This window comes from Corvus moneduloides, chromosome Z (assembly GCF_009650955.1).
Source record: "Corvus moneduloides isolate bCorMon1 chromosome Z, bCorMon1.pri, whole genome shotgun sequence".
Lineage (NCBI taxonomy): Eukaryota > Metazoa > Chordata > Aves > Passeriformes > Corvidae > Corvus > Corvus moneduloides.
The window spans coordinates 7,144,162-7,164,009 of NC_045511.1; the positions used below are offsets into that span (position 1 = coordinate 7,144,162).

The 19,848-nt window shown below is 39.2% G+C and overlaps 1 protein-coding gene across 1 annotated transcript in view; it reads left to right on the top strand.

Annotated features, from left to right (window-relative positions):
- The window catches only part of IL6ST (interleukin 6 signal transducer), a 33,207-nt gene extending 13,909 nt beyond the window's left edge, over positions 1-19,298 (top strand). Inside the window, exons 7-16 of the mRNA XM_032095402.1 lie at positions 484-643; positions 2,981-3,063; positions 3,929-4,148; positions 6,627-6,803; positions 7,509-7,607; positions 8,471-8,617; positions 9,549-9,689; positions 10,875-10,971; positions 12,272-12,353; positions 13,179-19,298. Of these exons, the coding sequence (XP_031951293.1) occupies positions 484-643; positions 2,981-3,063; positions 3,929-4,148; positions 6,627-6,803; positions 7,509-7,607; positions 8,471-8,617; positions 9,549-9,689; positions 10,875-10,971; positions 12,272-12,353; positions 13,179-13,904 (1,932 nt within the window). The 3' untranslated portion in view covers positions 13,905-19,298. The remainder of the gene's footprint in view (positions 1-483; positions 644-2,980; positions 3,064-3,928; positions 4,149-6,626; positions 6,804-7,508; positions 7,608-8,470; positions 8,618-9,548; positions 9,690-10,874; positions 10,972-12,271; positions 12,354-13,178) is intronic.
- Positions 19,299-19,848: the final 550 nt, after the last annotated feature.

Sequence of the window (19,848 nt, forward strand, 5' to 3'; positions counted from 1 at the left end):
CTACTCTAAAACTATTTCCAATTTCACTGAAGAAGCACTGTTCTGGATCAGTGGAAGCAGTGATCCTGGACTTTTAACTTCTAGTAACCAATAATTTTGTAATCAGTAATCAAGCAGGTAACCTAGCTAGGCTCTGAATTGTGAGGCAGGATGTTACAGATCAGTAAGCAGCAGAGTTGTATGGGAAGGAAGGAGAGAGATGTAAGCTAATTTTTAAAAAAAGAGAATGAGATTGTCCTGAGGTAGCTGCCTAACTGTTCTAGTGTATGTATGTTCTTGTACCTGGTAAAGACCAACAACTCTGACCGAACCTTTACCAAACAGTGTTTGAGAATTGAAGTTTCTGGAAATGAGAGGGAAGGAAAACTTGTTTGTTAGGTGTGTATGTGGTGGGGAGCTTTCTTGAATGACAGCTGCAGTAGCACAGAACTTAGCTTTACAGTATTTTGATCAGTGCCTTTAAAATCTTTCTCACATTTGCAGGTTCCTTCTGAAGATACAGCTTCCCCAAGAACTTCATTCAGTGTTCAAGGGCTTAGACCCTACACAGAGTATGCCTTTTCCATTCGTTGCATGAAGGAAGATGGAGTGGGCTACTGGAGTGACTGGAGTGAAGAAAAGACCGGGATTACCACTGAAGATCGTAAGTAATATATAAAAGTAGGTCACTGACTTCCAAAGTGTGTGAGTGCTCAGCAATTTGGCAATGGCCAGCTGATATGGTGTATCCTTGCTTGAACTGCTTGCTTGTATAAGCAACAAAGCTCTCCTGAGTTACTTTCAGCATGACCTATGCATGTCAAGGAGCATTAGAATAGCTCCCCATTAAGCTGATCTATAGGTGCTCCCTGAAAACAGCTAGAATGGGCAGCAGGGAAAACAGTACTCTCAGAGTCTCTTCTAGAAGAGATCTAGGCTTTATGCTTGTTTTTTTATTCTGAAGATTATTCTCTGTAGCAGAAGTTATCCTGCCTGTTAGAAAAGGTTTTCTTAGTAGACCAGCTGCCTTAGTTTACGAACAACTTCATGTTAAGTAGGCCAGTAAAAGTCATAGGTGAACAATCTTCAACAATTGTGAAACAGAAGATTTTAGTCATGTAGGATGCATAGACTTCCTCACAAACTTGGTAAAGCAATGATATGAAGTAATGTACATCTGGTAAGTGTAGCCTCTTATGCACTAAAGCATGTAAATAAGACATTCTGGTTTAGTTTTAAGTTTTACCAATGTATTAATTTTCATTTCTTTTCCACTTTGATAGCCTGCAAGGTTGGTTTTGTTTCTGGCTTATGCTGATGCTACCCAATAGGGAGCCAGTGTTATGCACTTAATACTTAGTAGGGAATCTATTCTTGCGTCCAATTGCAATGAATACTTTGTGATAGCTGTTTGACTTCAGTGCCAAGCTGCTTGGTATTTTTCTGGTTTTTAAATGTGCTTTAGTTTTTCCTGCTTGCATCTTTGTGGTGTTGTCTCTGTAATATCCTGTGTGTCCCATAGTACCTTCCAAGGCATGTATTTTCTGAGCAGTCTGTTCACTGCAGCCTTTCAGAGCACATCAAGTTAAACCAGTGCAGGTTCCATTGTTAAAACAGATTGGAAATTCTTCCTTTTTTTATCCTGATTGAGTTCATTTGTCATCTTAGATAAGAAATAAGAGAGATTGTTGTAGTTTTTGTTCAAACAAAGTGGAATTTTTATGCATAATGGCATTGCTTTAGTTCTGTGCAAAATTTACTTTCTTTGGTATTGTGTAGATATTGTAAAATATGTCAATATTCTTGTCTCTGCTTTTCAAGTCCTAATGATAGTATAGCTTCATTTTCTGTGTTTTCTGTCTCAGGCTGAGCAATGATGGTTTCAGGACTGCCTACCTATTTAGGTTGCATTGCTGTTCTGCTGTGGTGACTGGCTTTGCAAAAATACTGCTAATATTAAGTACCCGTGTCTTACTTCAGCCTCAGAACAAAGCTGTTACAGTAGCGAATGTGGTCAGGCAGATCACATTAGATTCATGATCTCTATTAGGCAAGATGTACAATTGCTTCTCTTTCATGTGAATCAAATTCAGGTACTCAAATGAGTAAAAGAGCTCCCTTTGCCTCAATTCCTAGTTCTCCTCTCACAATGTAAAGCGTAAAAGATGAGGGGCAAGCTGTGTACTTGGTACTGAGGGGTGTTTGAGGTTAAAAGCCAAAACCTCATAATGATTAATACACTAAATGCTATGAAAGAACTCTGAGAAAAAATAGTCTTATAGCATTAAAGATATAATTCATTTTAAGATCAACTTTCTCTTGGGGCTAAGACCCTCACAAAAGATTGGCCACTTTTTATTGCTTTGTGCAGTGTAGTATTGGTTGGTTCATTCTACTTTGAAATATTGTAAGGTAGGTTCATTTTACTTTGAAATGGAATTTGTTGTGGAAATACCACTTTTTTGTAGTATGGATGCCAAAACGTACTGTAGTACAAAAGTACTGCAGTTCTGTTACCCTTTTAGAATCAGGGAGTCTTACTGCCAGGAGACATTTGTCTCCTTGTTAACTCTTGTGCACTTTCGTTTTTTTAGGTGACTCGATATTGATGGGTAGGAACAGTGTTGGATACAGACTGTAGCAAAGTTTGCAGGGTGTAGGTATGCAGGGCTGTGCCTCTGGATGCAGGCTGCATACTGTAGGTGTGATCATGCCTCATTCAGCATTGTCACCTTCAGCCTAATCTTGCAGATGTGCACCATTGTGACTCGTACTTGTTTTGCTACTGTATACTTAAAGCAGAACTGGTGTCTTGCTCGTCTCTTCAGGAGATTATTCCACTTAATATGCCAAGCATTATTTTCATCGAGAAAGTAAGGAAATGCTTTTTAATATGCTTTTATTTCCTTAAAGAAAGTAAGCATATAGTGATAATCAACAGATGAATTAAAACAGATTAAATAAAAATATTTCTACTATTAAGCATTGTTTGTTTCATCAGAACCATCTAAAGGACCACCCATATGGAGGATCATTGATGCATCTCACTCACCAGCTTCCTGGACTGTGCATCTAATGTGGAAGGTAAAACTAATTTGCAGGAGTTGAGCATTCTTTTAGAAGCATGAGTTTTAAGTCGAAAAATCTACCCAACAGCCTTGAGAGATAGTATAGCTTTTTTTGAGGTGAGAATTGACTTTAGTATTCTTATTATACTAATTAGTTATGGAAAATTAAATGTACAGATGTAAAGGGCATCATTTAACTGATGCTCATCTGTGCCCTAAAATACACAGAATACACTTTCAGATTCCTCATTTGTTGTCCTTCTGTGGATTTGGAGCTGCCACTTGAACAATGCATACCTTCATGTCATGCCTTTTGCTGTAACCTAAAACGTGGCAACACTGTCAGGACAGCGATAGATAGCCCAGCTACAAAATCCATTAAGCCTTGAGATACTGCAGAGGCCAGGGTTGTTAAAAACAGCACTCCACGTTTGTGTGCAGTAAGGCTGCAGTGTCCAATTGGATGATAAGTTCAGCTGAGAAGGGGAATGTAATTATGGTCACTCCCCACCCCCTCCTTTCTTTTGGTCCATAAACTCATATTTGTCACGTTAACACGACCAAAGATGTGAGATTCCTTTTATGTCATTGTGTTGTAAAGTCACATAAAACAGAGGTTTTATCAACAAGTTTTGCAATCCTCACAGAGTATCTTTTATGAAATCACTAGGTATGATTGAAGAAAAGGAGTATTTAAACCAGAAATAAGCTTTGGAAGTAACTGATTTATAGAAATGAGCACAGGTTATTTATGCTTTTCTTAAATATGCAGGTCTATGGAACTTGTCTTGTTCTCTTATTTTTTAATTGTGCCTTAAGGACAGTAAGAGTTACGTCACATATATTCGGTATCAGCTCAATCAAAGATGTGTTTCTGACAGGCACTGAAGCCATTTGAAGCCAATGGAGTAATCTTGCAGTATGAAGTGACTGTCAGAGATAAATCATCTCTTTCCAGTCCACTGAAGAAATACAATGTTACCAGCACCAACCATACATTACAGCTGCCAAAAGGAACTTACGAAGTGACTCTGATTGCTCGTAACAGTGTTGGGGCATCTCCTCCATCAGTTCTGCTTATCCCAGAAAGTAATTCAAAAGGTGAGTGTCCTAGTAATGTCACTGTCAAATATATCTACATGGCCTTTTTTATAAGAAATCTTCAATGTTGTACAATAATACCTTTTACATGGGCACCTAATTAAAGTTTGGAATTATCTACAGTCTTATGCCTTTGTAACTATTCTGCTATTTGTGTACCAGGGAATGTGTGGATTTGTGTACTCACAGAGTCATTTGAAGATGTGTGTTGTTTTGCTGGTTTTTGATTCTTAGTGCTTCTGTGTGCTATATTCCCTATTGTTTCTTTTCTTAGCATAGTAGGCATTTTTCTGTATTTCTTAAAAAATATCAAAGGGTTGGTATATAATTATGTATATACCATTCTGCCATTCCTCCTTTAATTTCCTGATCTCATTCCCACTCCTTTCTTTCTTTGTCCCAGTCTCACTCTCCCACATTTTCAGTATCTTACCTGGTTGTTTTGTCATCTGCTTCCACTATTTCCTTACTGTTCATGTTTTTTATTATGTTCTTTTCATTATGCAATAATAGTAAGTACATGCTGGTTTATCCTTATTTCCAGCCTTTTCTTAGACAATCTCCTAATATTTCTCCTCATATGTCTCCTTCCTAATATTTGTTCCTGAAAAAATACACAGAATCAGTTATAGCTGACAATCTGTTCTGAGAACATAAAGCTGGTGTCTGAGCCTTAATTCTCCTCCATATAGAACAGAAAGTCCCTAGTAAAGAATTCAGAACATTCAGTCTGTGTGTAGCAGGGTACTGAGTTTAATTTGTGAAAGCTGATTTGTGAGTCCTGTGCTCCCATATTTTTGCAATATGGTCACTGCCAGGATAGGAAGCAAAAAAATAAATATATGGACAGATGCAGGTAAACAGCAAGGGAGACCCACCAGTTCTAAAACTATTAGATTAGTAAGTTAAGGGTATAATTCAAGCAAAGTAGTACTGCAGCCAGGAGGAAGTACTCAGTAAGGTGTACATGTAATATGTATTACAGAATTAGCTGAGTTGGAAGGGACACACAAGTATCTCAAAGTCCCAGCTCCTGGTCCTGCACAGGACACCCCAAGAGTCACACCATGTGCCCAAGAGCATTGTCCAAATGCTTCTTGAACTCTGTCAGGCTTGGTGCTGGGACCACTGCCCTGAAGAGCCTGTTCCTGTGCCCAACCACCCTCTGGGTGAAGAACCTTTTCCTAATATCCAACTCAAATCTCTCCTGACACAACTTCAGGCCATTCCCTTGGGTCATGTCACTGGTCACCACAGAGCAGAGATCGGTGCCTGCTCCTCCACTTCCCCTCACGAGAAAGTTGCAGACTGCAATGAGGACTCCCCTCAGTCTCCTCCAGGCTGAACAGAACAAGTGACCTCAGTTGCTCCTCATACAACTTCACCTCAAGGCTTTTCACCATCTTTGTTGCCCTCCTTTGGATGCTCTCTAACAGTTTAATAACTTTATTATCCTGCAGCACCCAAAGCTGCCCCAGCACTGGAGGTGAGGCCGCCCCAGTGCAGAGCAGAGGGGACAATCCCCTCCCTTGCCTGGCTGGCGATGCTGTGCCTGATGCCCCCCAGGACACGCTTGGCCCTCCTGGCTGCCAGGGCACTGCTGCCTCATGTTCAACTTGCCACTGACCAGGACCCCCAGGGCCCTTTCCATGGCACTGCTCTCCAGCCTCTCACTCCCCAGTCTGTCCATACATCCAGGGTTGTCCCATCCCAGGTGCAGAATTCTGAACTTTCCCTTGTTGACCTTCATATGGTTGGTGAATGCCCATCTCTCTAGTTTGTTGGGGTCTCTCTGCAGTGCCTCCCTGTCTGGGAGGGAGTCAACAGTTCCTCCCAGTTTTGTATCATCTGGAAACTTGCTTAGTGTCCCTTCCGGTCCTGAGTCTAAGTCATTTATGAAGATGGTGAAGAGCACAAGCCTGAGGATGGAGCCCTGGGTAACCCCTCTAGTTACAGGTCCCCAGTCTGATATCACCCCAATCACTGTAACCTTTAGTGCCTGACCCCTGAGCCAGTTGCTCACCCACCACAGGATGTGTTTATCCAGCTGTGACCTGGACGTTATATATGCTATCTACTTATATATACACACACTATACATCAGGTATAAGTACTCAGTAAGGTACTTGAATGTGACTGTTTGATACACTTGTAAATTCCCATTCTAAGTCTGATTTCTCTCTTGAAATAGACCCTTCTTTTGGAAGAAAGGAACATAGTGTCTATAAGAATAGCGAAACTGAGTCTAACTTCCGGTTTTTGAATAGCCTAAATAGGGCTTTTTGGATCTCTGATACAAAGATTCAAGTGTAAGCCTCCAAATGTCAGAAGATGGCATTTACAATTATGTAGGTTCTGTCAAGTTGCTGCCATTACAATAACCCAAAAGTATCAACATTTGCCAGAACAGCTCCTATCATGAATATCTAGTGGAAGAACTGTCAATATTGATCACTTTTTTCTTTTCTTTCATTACAGCTCCTGTGAAGAATCTTAGAACATTACCTAAACATGACAAGTTGTGGGTAGGGTGGACTGCTCCTAACAGTTACGTTCTTAAATATGTGATCGAATGGTGTCTGGTGTCCAGCAGCTCAGACTGCATCATAGAGTGGCAGATTGCACTAGGAGATGTTCAAGGAATAGACTTAAAAGGTATTTAGCTCATAAATCTATGTACAGTTTGTAGGACACTCTAAAAACCTGCTTAGTATTCTGAAGATGAGGAACAGCCTCATGGTGATTAGAATTTTATGGTACTACAGGTGTTTAATGCTGAGGGTTTCAAGTAGTTTATTATGAGTCTGCAGAAGTATTTGTATATTTTTGTCAAATATACAACTATATCTGATCTTGCATTTTGAAACATATATTATGTAACAACAAGGGGTTTATCTGCATTTTGGTTTTAGTCTTGTCATTCTTGGAAGCCATGAAAATAGTGAAAAGGCTGAGTTCTTTCAAAATCAAGATCTTTGGTCACTCAGTTCAAACAGTGCAACTTGATCAGCTTTACTGTTCTTTTGAGATTATGATCAGTCTCTGAAATCAGTAATTTTGGGAGTTCATACTACAGACAAATAAAGGCTTTTTATTTAAAATAAATTGGAAAAAACCACCCTGACTTCTCTGAAGTCTTTTTATTAAATTTTAGATTTCAGTGTGAACCATTTTATTGTTCCTTTAGTTAATGTTTTGGAGCAGTATATCAATGAGCTCTAGAAAATACTCAGCTGCATTAGATACAAGTGCACCTAGTTAAACTACCAGAACTCACAAGCCTATATCTGAAGTAAATGAGAAGGATGGTGAGCAATTTGACTGTCTGTGAAACAACACCTTTTAAATTCCTTTTATTAGGTATAAAGCCTTTCAAGTGTTACTTGATAACCGTGTACCCTCTGTATGCTGATGGTCAGGGAAGTGGAGAGTCTGTGAAGGCTTATCTTAAGCAAGATCGTAAGTACAAAATCATCACCTTGAAGCACATACTGTGCTTTTTGACAAAAAAATAAAAGAAACGTGCTTTAATGTGGACTGCGTAATGAAAAATGGTTTAATACTTGAGAGTCGGGTGACATCATTGATCTTTTTCCCTTCTGTTATCGTCCATTCTGCTTTCTTACAGTGTTTGGGAGCTAAACAGATGTCTGTGACTGGCTCTTTGTTTTTCCAACCTTTACCAGATAATTAGACACGAATTTGTTATTTTAATGATATATTTATAGTATATAATTGTGGAAATATAGCTTTTTACCTGCTAGGCTCGTAGTTCAATGCCTTAGAAAGCCTCAGGCAGCCTAGAGAGGCAGCACGGGCAGTCCAGCACTTTAGTAGCTCTAAAAGCAGCAAATAGTAGCTGCAAAGCTGATATCCAGCAGAAGCAAAGAGGGAGAAGTACAGCTTTTGGTTTGCCTAATTCCTGCAATTAGAGTTTCAAAAAGAAACAGACAAGAGATGTTTGCAGAAAGAGTTGCAAAACCAAAGAGCTATTGTAACATATAATATATTAATATATATTTATAATATATAATAATGATATTTATATGCAGATTTATTTTAAATTCCAAATGTGAATCAAGACTTAAGTTGAAGGTTTCCCACAACCTGCTGATTATTCTTTTCATATCTGTTTTCCTGAATGTTTCTTTTTTAAAATATCTTTGTAGTTTTTATGTTGTCTGAAAACAGTGCTTTCCAGATGAATTAGTCAAACTATTCCATTGAAGCTTTTATGCTAGAACAGTTCAGTGCTTGTTAATATGCTGCTTCTGTGAATGCAAGGTTGCCAAGCAAAAACTAATCTTCATCTCCCATTACAGGTCCTTCAAAAGGACCTACTGTTCAGACAAAAAAAGTAGGAAAAGCTGAAGCTGTTTTGACATGGAACCATCTCACAGTTGAGGAACAAAATGGATTTATCCGAAACTACACAATACTTTACAAAACTATTGATGGGAATGAAACAGGTACCAGAAAACGGAGAAGTGTTTTGTGTAATTGAAGTGTTTCATCTGTCTCCTTCCTAATATTTGTTCCTGAAAAAATACACAGAATCAGTTATAGCTGACAATCTGTTCTGAGAACATAAAGCTGGTGTCTGAGCCTTAATTCTCCTCCATATAGAACAGAAAGTCCCTAGTAAAGAATTCAGAACATTCAGTCTGTGTGTAGCAGGGTACTGAGTTTAGTTTGTGAAAGCTGATTTTTGATTCTTGTGCTCCCATATTGCTATCTAAATATAGAATGAGATGGTGGTAGTCAAGATTATGGCAGACTGTTCAAGATACAAAAGGAGTTGACTGCATTTAACCAGGATAAAACCTTAAAAAAAGGAAGTGGGGAGGAGTTTTTTAATCCTCTTGGAGCTGTAGGTCAGTATAGTACTGATGTAGATCATTTTGGTTTAAGTGCATCTTAGTTTTCAATAGTGTGTATGACCTGCAGGCATACTACAGGGAGCTGGCACTATCAAAACTTTAATTTTTAGATTTGCTTAAATTGTAAGGGACAGGTACTTGCGTATACCTATGTCTTACTATTCCTTACCATGTTTTTTTTCTAGTCAGTACTAGCAGTTTCTCATTAGTGCTGTGTATTTGCCTTACTAGACACCTTTAAGCTTTGATTATACTGCCAGTTTAGTTTGTAGGTGCATTCCGGGGGAAAAAATCTCATAGGAAATTAAATATAGAAAGAGACTAAATTAAACAGAAACAAATGGATCTCAGCATTTCTTGTATGAGTTTGTAGTCTTGGGCTGTTATATTTTCCATCTGCTATGCATTGTATTAAAACTACCTTTCACATCTGATGTGATGTGATGTCTTAATGTTGCTGGTTTTGTGGAGATGTAATAAATTGTACAGAAAACTAGTGTAAATTTCTTCATCTCTTTAGTTGTGACAGTGGATCCTTCCAAGACAGAGTATACCCTTTCCTCTCTAACGAGTGACACGCTGTATACTGTGCGGATGATGGCATCCACAGATAACGGAAGCAGGACTGGTCCCGATTTCACGTTTACTACACAAAAATTTGGTAAGGCACAATTGGTAGAAGTAGGAATTAATGTTGCAACAGTACAGCAGGGCTCTGTGCAAGATGTCTTAGGAGAGGAAGGTGATTTTATTTTAAAGTTTCAGTCAGTCCGCTTGCAATCTGCGTGATACCCGGGTGGCTTGTCTAGTGCTCATTCACAAAGAGATAGTTCAGTCAGGATTTTTCTGATTATATAGAGAACAAGATATCCTCTGCAAACCTCATTAACTTATGTTATTAAGCATGCCGTTTTGGATGTGGTTTGTGTATACTTTAGGTTATAATATTGTTTTGCCCTGACTTTTCATGAGTCATTAGGATTTACTCAGTGCCCTTGTCTCTTCTGGTGTCCAGTGGCACCTACCCCTAGTCAGAGTTTTTATTTTAATCCTGATAAGGTGTCCTAAAGAAGCTGTAGAGAGCTGTGCTTGTATCTTGATTGGTTGATGTAGGTACCAGTCAGCATATACCATTCTCACAGCCCTTCCACATTCTTTCGTATCACTATGAAAATTTGCTACAGTTCTTTACAGAGACTCATTTTGAATAGTTTAATTTATTGTTATGTTCAGCTTTAGAGTGCTTCTTATATGTAAGGGTAAGAACAACATTACTAACTGAATTTAATTGTGGAAGATGCTCTACTTAAATTTAGCAGAGGCTTTTTTTCTGTATAGTGTTGCTCTTCCCTAAGCATTCTGTAAGGTTTACTTAAGAGCGTGTATAACATTGGAAGGAATACCTAACAATAATGCAAACTTTGATGTTTGCAGGCAGAGGAGATCTTCATGTACAGAATAAACTGATGGACGAGTAGTGACTTTGTTTACTTTTTTGACCATGACCACATTATGACAGCTACCAGGGCACTGAAATACCTGGGCAGCAGATGAATTGACAGAGATGTTACTGTCATACCTGCCCAAGCTACAAAATTATTTGCTCTGTCAATATTGCAACTTCTAGATCAACCCATATTTTTTGTTGATGCAAGGCACTAGATTGTCAGGACAGAGCTTTTCATGTTTTTATATGGTGAAGGGGTTCTTCTGAATGTAAAGCTTTGAGACTGAGCATTGAGGTGCTTCAGTTTCAGGTTCTCCCTGACCCTTTGGAAATATGTACTGCTGCTGAGTTCCTTAAATGCCAGAGTGGGCTATAACTGCTTCTTTTCACCTCCTTCAGGAAAAGGAGAAATTGAAGCCATAGTTGTACCTGTGTGTCTAGCATTCCTGTTGATTGTGCTCCTTGGAGTTCTGTTTTGCTTCAACAAACGTGACTTGTAAGTACAAATGAACTCCTTCTCTTACATTTCTCAGCATAAAAGAAATGTCAGTAGTTTATAACAGACCAGTTAAGTATTCTGCAGTTAGATCAGAAAAAAAGTTAAAACATGCATGTAGTGATTGGTTTTAAAAACTTCTGTGTTTTCCTTGAGAAATCAGAGCCTCTTCTGACACTAATTCCTTGCTGTTAATTATACACACACTAAATGTTCCATGATTCAATCCTGCAAGAAAATGTGCTTTTCTTTCTGAACATAGTTAGGAGTAGCTTTGTTAGCTTTTGATCAGGATATATTGTCTGTGTTTCTTAGTCATCCTGTGAGTGGAATGATGGTCTCTAGTTTGTGAAGCACAGGAGATCTCTTTGCTGCATTTGGGCTATTTAATTACAGCATTAACAAACGTTAAGCTTCATGACCGTAAAAAATTAGGGAGACACCTTGATCTCCAGTAGCTCTGTGCCTGTTCATTGTCTGCTGGGAAGCAGCCTGCCTCCTCCTGGTCCCCCACCCAAAAGCTCTTGTCTGTGGCTTTAATAAAGATGTCATTGCTGCAGTGTTTCTCTTGGCAAGGCGTAGCCCCTCTCCTATGTCCCATGTCAACTATCCTTTCCTTCTAATTAAAGACAGCATTTTTTGCCCTTTTCCTTCTGACCTCCCTGCTGCTCCTAAAATTAGTTCTTAATGTATATCAGTTGGAAAGCCCATCTTGCATTGTTCTTCAGAGTTGTCCTACAGAGGAACTGTTGCTGGAGTCTGTTTATAAAGAGCAATATAGGTGCATCAGTTTCAAATCTGGTTTGGTTGGAGGTGATGTATCAACAGAAGCTTCTGGTTTTAAGTAACAGTGTGTTCTTAAGAATTCCAAAGCAAGTTTTTCTTCCAAATATTTTCACTTCAACTGTGAGGTTAGCTTAGATTTTGACCTTTGGTATTCATAGTTATTTAAAAAGAAGCAGGATTGTATTTTCATACTGGTATGCATCATAAATTCTACCTAAGTAATAGCTCTATAGGTTCTAGAGTGCTATAAATTTGAAAATCTCTCACTAACTATTACCATTTGTTGTTTTGCTTTACATTCATAGCTACATCTAATGTGTGGAGGAGTTGAGTGCAGTGCTGTGTTTTGCTAAGTAGTACAGCCTCATACAAAGATGAAACGTAGCCCAGGAAGCATTCTTATTTGGAATGCAAAATTGCTATGTAAGGGAGTGGTGTCCTGGATTCTGTTGCTATGAACAGGGAATTTGGGGAGTGCATCTTGTGACTTAATTCCATTTTTAATCCTTTACAGAATTAAAAAACATATCTGGCCTATCGTACCTGATCCGTCCAAGAGTAACATTGCTCAGTGGTCTCCCCAAGTTCCAGCTAAGGTAATACTCACCTTTCTGCATCCTATATCTTCCTAGTCTGCAAGGTTTCAGTCAAACTAACGGGTGGGAGTCTTCTGTCTTCTAGCACACACGGATTTCAAGGAAAAACCTGAATATTAAGTTTCATTGACATTGTGATAGAATATGGTTAGAACACTGTATTGTATCTGTAGCTTCAATGTTAGAAATGCATGGCTCTTACCACAAATTGACGGTCTAGCATGGGCTTTACATTTGTGAGTTAGATTCAGTTTACTAGGTGGAAGAGTCAAGTACTCATTTCTTTGCTCACTCATGGGAAATCAGGATTAAGTAAACAATTCTTGATTCCCATTCTTAAAACCTTGAAGTGACTTGTTTGCACAGTTCAGTCATGAATGAGAAGATGGCAGCAACATTTATGCTGCACACAGGGTGAATGACCAGGCAAATTCTGTTCAAGAAATTGTGGCTAATTTCTGTGAAGAAGTATTCTGATGTTGAATACATTATTTGAAGTAATGTGTGATTCTCAGTATAGAATGTTCCTGTGCTGCGCAGCAAATGCTTCTATGTTTACAGCTCATTAGAATAATTAAATGAGAGCAAAGACTTGCTCACACATCCACTACGATTTTAGAATAGTTGCATAATTAAGACTCTGTATTGGAAACAAAGCTGTATCCTTCATTTTTTAACACATGCTTTGGAGATATTGCCAGACTTAGTAAAGAGAAAACGTATATGAAGAAACTGGCATTACAGAACAAAAATTAATGTATTTAATGAGGATTTTGATTTTTAATATAACCTTCCTCTTAGGCAACATGCATCTCTTTCTTTCAGCATAACTTTAACTCCAAAAATCAGATGTACCCAGAAGGCAGCTTTACAGATGTAAGCGTCGTAGAAATAGAAGCTGACGACAAGAAGTCTTTTTCAGAACAAGATCTAAAACCCTTTGACTTGCTTAAAAAAGAAAAGAGTACTTCAGAAGGGCACAGCAGTGGTATTGGAGGATCCTCGTGCATGTCTTCTCCTAGGCAAAGCGTCTCTGACAGTGATGAAGGCGAAACAACACAGAACACTTCGAGCACTGTACAGTATTCAACTGTAGTACTTAATGGCTACAGAGACCAGACACCTGTGCAAGTCTTTTCAAGGTCTGAGTCAACTCAGCCACTGCTAGATTCAGAAGAGAGATCAGAGGATCACGCTGGAGGAGCTGACAGTGCAGCTCAGAGGCAGCAGTATTTCAGACAGAATGGTGGTCAGGATGAAAACAACACAGACAGGCCATGCTTTGAAAGAGCAAAGCAAATTACTCATGCTAGTGAGGGAGATCTTGTTGGATTTGTTCAACTGCAGGTCTCAGGTCAGAGTTCACAGCCATTGGGCCTTGGGATGGCAAAAAATACCCAGGAAGCTGCTCTATCAAATATTTTACAGGCATGTACTGAAGGACAAACTGTGAGACCTGAAACAGTGGAAGAAAATCCACTGTCAGGTGATGACATGCCAAAAAGTTACCTCCCACAGACTGTGAGACAAGGGGGCTATATGCCTCAGTGAGAAAAGACTGGCTCTGTTTAGGCCTTCATTAGTGCCTGTTCACATGTTCCCCTGTGTTTCTGATAAAGTAAGCTAGGTATTTTTATCTGACTGCAGATAGAAATACTGAAATTAAGTGAAGACTAATTTGACAAAATACAAAAAGGACTGTTTTTGTGGAAAATTTCCAGTCCAGACCTACAGGAGATTTACTTTTATGCACTACATAAAATCTTACATCTGGATAGCTGAACGAGCCTTTGTGCTACATTGAGGGTTTCGTGTCTTTTCATAACAGAATTTCACTGACTGAAAAGGGCAAGTTTTAAATACCTGCATCAGCCTAGAAGAAATACTTCGACAGGTGACAGTGTACAAGCCTAAAAAGCCAGCTCTAGTTGCACAGTGTAGCTTTGTGCAAAAGAAAGACTGAAGCTCAGTATTCTGACATGGAAGAATATTTGTGTGATACACTTTCCAGTAACTTGATTGACTTACTGAATTTTGACGTGGCCCAGTGCCTCAGTTTTCAGCTTACCAGACCTGCAAGTCATGTTCATCCCTGTTTAAAAACTATAAAAATTAAATAGAACTTGCTATGGTGTACAAATAGGAAAACACAAAGATTGCTTGAATCTGAATCTGCTACTATAGTAATTGATACTTTACCTATATTTAGATATGTGTACACATGAACTATAGAGTAATTTGGCCTAAAATACGTGCCTTGCAACTTGACGCACAGCAATTCAGTCTCATATTCAAAAGTTTGGAAATCAGATGACAGCACAGGTCAGAAGTTATTTAAAGGCTTTGTGCTCCAATCACTGTCTGATTATATGAAACTTCTGTGGTCATATTATGCCTTTGTTTAATAAGTGCACCTTTGCTGTGTACAGCTCAAGTAACAAGCTGTAAGCTTTTACCATTTTTCTAAGTACTCAGGAGAAAGGGAATACGACCTTCCTCTTGACAGGCTGCAGCTATTAGTGTGCTCTAACCTCACTGCTAATACTGCAGGACATCCTTGAACCTCAAAGCAGCCAAAGCATTGAAGTCATTGACACTCTTGGAACTAAAACCGAAACCTGTATGCTGAATTTGAACTTTGCTGGTAGTATGTATCTGTTAGCAATCATGAGCCACAAAAAACACTTAAGTGGTTGTTAAAATTCCGTATTTTTTTTTCTTAATGCCTCACTTTTTCCTGGTCATACAGTTCACATTTTTTTGAAGAAGCTACATTTCTTGGAAACTTCCTCTGCCAGTGCTTAAACAAAAATTAAATGGCATTACAATAACACCTTCTCCAATGATAACCAGAAATGTTAGGGCACTCGTAAAGATTTTTTTTTTTAATTAATTTTAAATCTAATACAGGCTAGTCAGCTTTCTAATCTGACACTACTAAAACTTCATTTCAAAACACTAAATGCTGTTTTGTGAGACTAAAACAAGTGTTTTATTTCTCCTTCAGCAAAGTAACTATGTATTGAAGACCACCTGAAACCTTTTGTGCTGTGACCTCTGGTACTGCTGTTCTGCAGAGCACTTGCTAAAAGCCCTTGAATGGCAGGTGTCAGTATCATTTCATCTTCCCTTGTCCTTGTCTGCAAGCTTGCATGGAAGGATGGGTATACATGTAAATGTCCACGTGTCTTCTGCTTTTGTTACAAAGAAATTAAGTGCAAGAGTAACTTCGTAATATTATCTCTTGAAGTCTGGAATATTTAAACAGATAAAGAATGCAGAATCTTTAATAACATTTCAGTATTCCACAGTTCCTTTCTCCTGACAGTATTTTTCTGTATCTAAGCACTTTTTTAAAAAAACTAAAAGGCCATGTTGCAGTTTACTATAATTACATCTCTCTTCAGATCAGTCCTCTTCCTTTTCACCCCACTGCACCTCAGCACCTTCAAACTCCCTCCCAGAGGTCAAAGGCATAATGAAAACTATGCTGACATGAGACAGCAGAGACCATCTTTCATTTTTCAGAGGTTGAGGGAGCATTCCTTTTTCAGAATGTATTCCTCTTGGAAAAAATAGCAGTTACTTAGTGGGGGATGAGTTATCTTCTCTATGCAAACTTCATAGTGACTGTAGAAACCACAAGTAGAAGGGAAAGTGTCTGTTGAGCAGTGTGCATGCTTATTAGAACTGCCCAGCAGCCACGTGCATTTAATCCATCTTCTCATCTCTGAAATATTGTAGGCCACAACCTGGCTACATAGTCTAAACATTGCTGCAAAGGTCTGGATGTTTTCAAAAACATGCTGATGATTTTTTTTTTAATTATGTTCTTGTGATTCAGTAATACTAACTTTTGATAGCATATGTTACTTGAGGGAGAATGTCAGTTATTCCTTAAGTTGCTACTTGCTTTTCTGTAAAGGGGAGGCGTTTTCTTCTCAGTTGCTGTTAATCATGGACCATTCAGGACTTAACTAATGTTAAACAGCTTAAAGAGATTCTGATTTTTAAAGTGTGTGCTAGCAAGAGTTCTGCCACTTCTGGCATCTTTCATTGTTGTTTATGGGCCAGTGGTAGTAAACTCACAGAATTGTGCAGGAGTGGAGCCTAGAGAGAGTTCTGGCTGGCTAGCAGTGACATGCTCTCTTTTGAGATAGTGCATTTATCTAGGGCTGAAATACTAAAGACTAAGCAGGAGCTCCTCGTGGGTGAACAGCTTGTAGAAGCCACAGTACATACAAATAACAGGTTTACAGCTAGTTCATAAACCTATGTGCCAAATATATCATGCAGTGTTCAGGGTTTAACAAGATTTTTTCTACTTTGGACTGTAAGAATCTAATTGTGTCAAAACAGTTGCATACAGGTTTTTAAGGGTATCTGTAGTGTGATTACATCAATCCACTGAAATTTTCTGAGCTTGGCCCTAACACAGTAACTAAAGAAAAAGTTTTCTCCCTCCCCCATTCCCCCCCCCTCCCCCCTTCACCAATAGCTATTGGTGCATGTAACAAAATAAAGGCATTATTAAAGTCACATTTCAGTATAGACACTTTCATGTCCAGCTTGATTTCCTGGACTGGAATTTTTCAGGTACAGGTGGAAGAATAGTTGTAAGAACTGTTAATTTGGTGGTAGGGAAGGGAGGCTAGGGGAAATATATTAGCATATTTGAAAAACCTCTTAAATGCAAGCTGGCTAATGCTCCTCTGTTTACAAGAGAAGTGAATATATTACCTTTGTAGTTCTATTGTGGTGGTTCTGTTAGACCAGGAGATGATTGGTATTGTTTTCTGGAGTGTATTGGCTCACTTCAAGGGCAGATAGTCTAGGAATATCCTCTCCCGCTGTAGCAAAATTGTTGGGATTGTTTCATACATACTACTGTAGAAAACTAAGCTGCCTGTTAAGCCTTAATGTGGCAGCACAAGCACAGCAGAGCAAAAATTTTTTTAAACTTTGTTCTGGAGAGTTTATGACAAGTATTTGCTTGTCTGTGGTACAGGAGCCTGGCAAAAACTGGAAAAAACCTTGGCCCGGGGGGATGAGGGAGTTTGCATGCAAGGGCTGAATCCCATTCTTGGGTTCTGGAGAAGCCCTGTCACCTGGGTGGGGCTTGGAGCTTTCACCTTTGTGAGCTTTGTCAGGTGGTTAAAACTTACGTCAGTATGCCCAGTATGTAGGGATCACCGTGCTGGTTTAAATTCAGTAATGGAGCTTGTTTAATTAGAGCCAGGTCTCAAATACCCAAGATCCGTATCAGTATATGCTGCTATGGAATTGACTTCTCAGTGGGATCTGAAACTCCAAAGACTGTCAGGTTGTTAATAGTCTGCCCCACTCCAGGACTTACACATTTTACATCGTAATTTGTGTGCATTAAGTGGGACTAAATACACTAGTTTATTTTCCCCATTAGACAGTGAGTGTAGTTGAGAATAACTGTTATTTGAATGCATTCCTTTAACTGTGTTAAAAAGTTCTCTTGACTGATCAACTGTAAGAGTTCATTAATCCCTGTAACCTCTTGTCTGTCTGCAAGGATGGATTCACACAGCCATTTTAAGTTCCAGGAGTTGCTTGTAATGTTATACAGGAGAAGTTCATATAAAAATGTTGAGTCTTTTCTCATGAAACACGTGTTAGGGAATTGCAGCCAACCCAAGTCTTCAGCTTTGCTTTTGATCCAGAAAACTGCAGTAAAGTGGAGGTATAAATACAACAGTCTGGAGGAGGTTGAAATTAAGTATTTTGCATTGGACTCATGAATTCCCATTTCTCTTCCTCTAAAGTGAAAGCATTACTAAAACAAACAAACAAAAGCTAAAATTCATGTGTATTTGATTTGCTTTCACTGTTGCTTCGTTTGTAGGACTTGTGCAATCTGAGCCATTCTTGAAAATAAAAGCAGTGCTGACTTAATGCACAAGGATGCGTTTCTAAGGCCACAAGATTTGATAAAACAAACCTAAAAATAATAATGAAGGGCCAGATTTCAACAATTGTCTGCTTCCCTGCCTCTTAACTGTAGTGCAGAGAGAGGGTGGGCAGCAAGCACCTCCCAGAATGCAGCCTTAGCCAGTACTTGTATTTATTTGCAAAAACAACCTGAAGGGGATATATGCAATAATGTCATTGCTACTCTGCAGAAGCACACTTCTGTAACAATAGATGAGAAACACTTATGGCACAACCGTTGACTGATGGCTGGAAAGCTCCTCATCCACATCCTCCTGCTCAGACTAAAGTGTCAGCTGTTCTCCAGGCATCACGGGCGTGGCCGATGTGCATTCTCTGCAGAGTGGGAACTGATACCACCCATCATTTTTCATCATCAAAGCACATTTGGTAATGGATCCAGTCAACTTGTCGTGTTTTTTTTAACACACCAGTTTTGTTTACAGTGTCACTTATAGCCTGACACTTTGATACAGCCAGGGATTGTCTAGTAACCAACTGCTTTTATTTGGGGATAAGAAGTTACTGGTCACCCAGTTTGCTGTGCCAATATATGCATCCAGGTAAGCGGAGGTGTGCGACACAGGAACAGATGTACCAACAAGGAAAGTGCCTTGATGCTGGATTGGATGGCTAGTGAATGTAAACATTAAGTTAAATTTTGCTGTGTACTTAAGTAAGTATGGCTGATTAAGCTAGTGGTAATTTGAATGCCAGCTTTAAAGGGCTTGCATACTCCAGCCAGAGGTTAAACTTGTAAATTGCTGCATAAGCTGTCTCTGTATGGAAATGTGTTTTAATATCTGTTCACTGTCTTTATTCTTTTGCAAGCTGCATGTGTACTGTCATATAAAATCTGCTTTCTACAATTTATTTTATGGTCAGTTTTGAATGTCTTCCTCTTTGTTACCTGACTGAGCCTGAATGTTGCATTTCTGTAGTACATAATACGCAGAAAGAAAACAAAACAAAAGTCCATACTTACCTGGTGTGCTGGAGTCAGTGTTTTGTAAGGCTGACCAAGTAGTAACCACAGAAGAGTCTGGGCCACTGCCTCATATGCAAGAAACAGATACATGGCTGTGACACCTGGATAAAAGCTACCTCACCTAGCAGGTATATCCATGTTCAGCAGCAGGTGAATGGTCTTTTAGTCCTCCCGTTGTAATTGCTCTGGAAACAGAAAAAATGTTTCTGTTCCCACACCGTCTCATTTCCAAGAAAGGCATCACTGACCTGGCTATGTCTGGCACTGCTCTCAGTCCCACCTGGTTTAGTTCATTTGTTTCTCATGGGTGGAGGACCTTCACAGGCTTTTATCTCAGTACTAAAAATTACTAACTTATATCACAGTACTACAAAAGCAGAGTTGGTTCTTGAAAGGCTGGTCACCTTTACAAAAGGCTTTAAGGTGGGCAGCTGGGGAAGGACTGCTTCCCCTTCCTGCCTGAAGTCCTTATTTGAATAGACAGACCCCTGTAAAACTGAGGGCGCAGTGGGGGGGGAAGGGGGCGTTCCATTATACATCACCAGA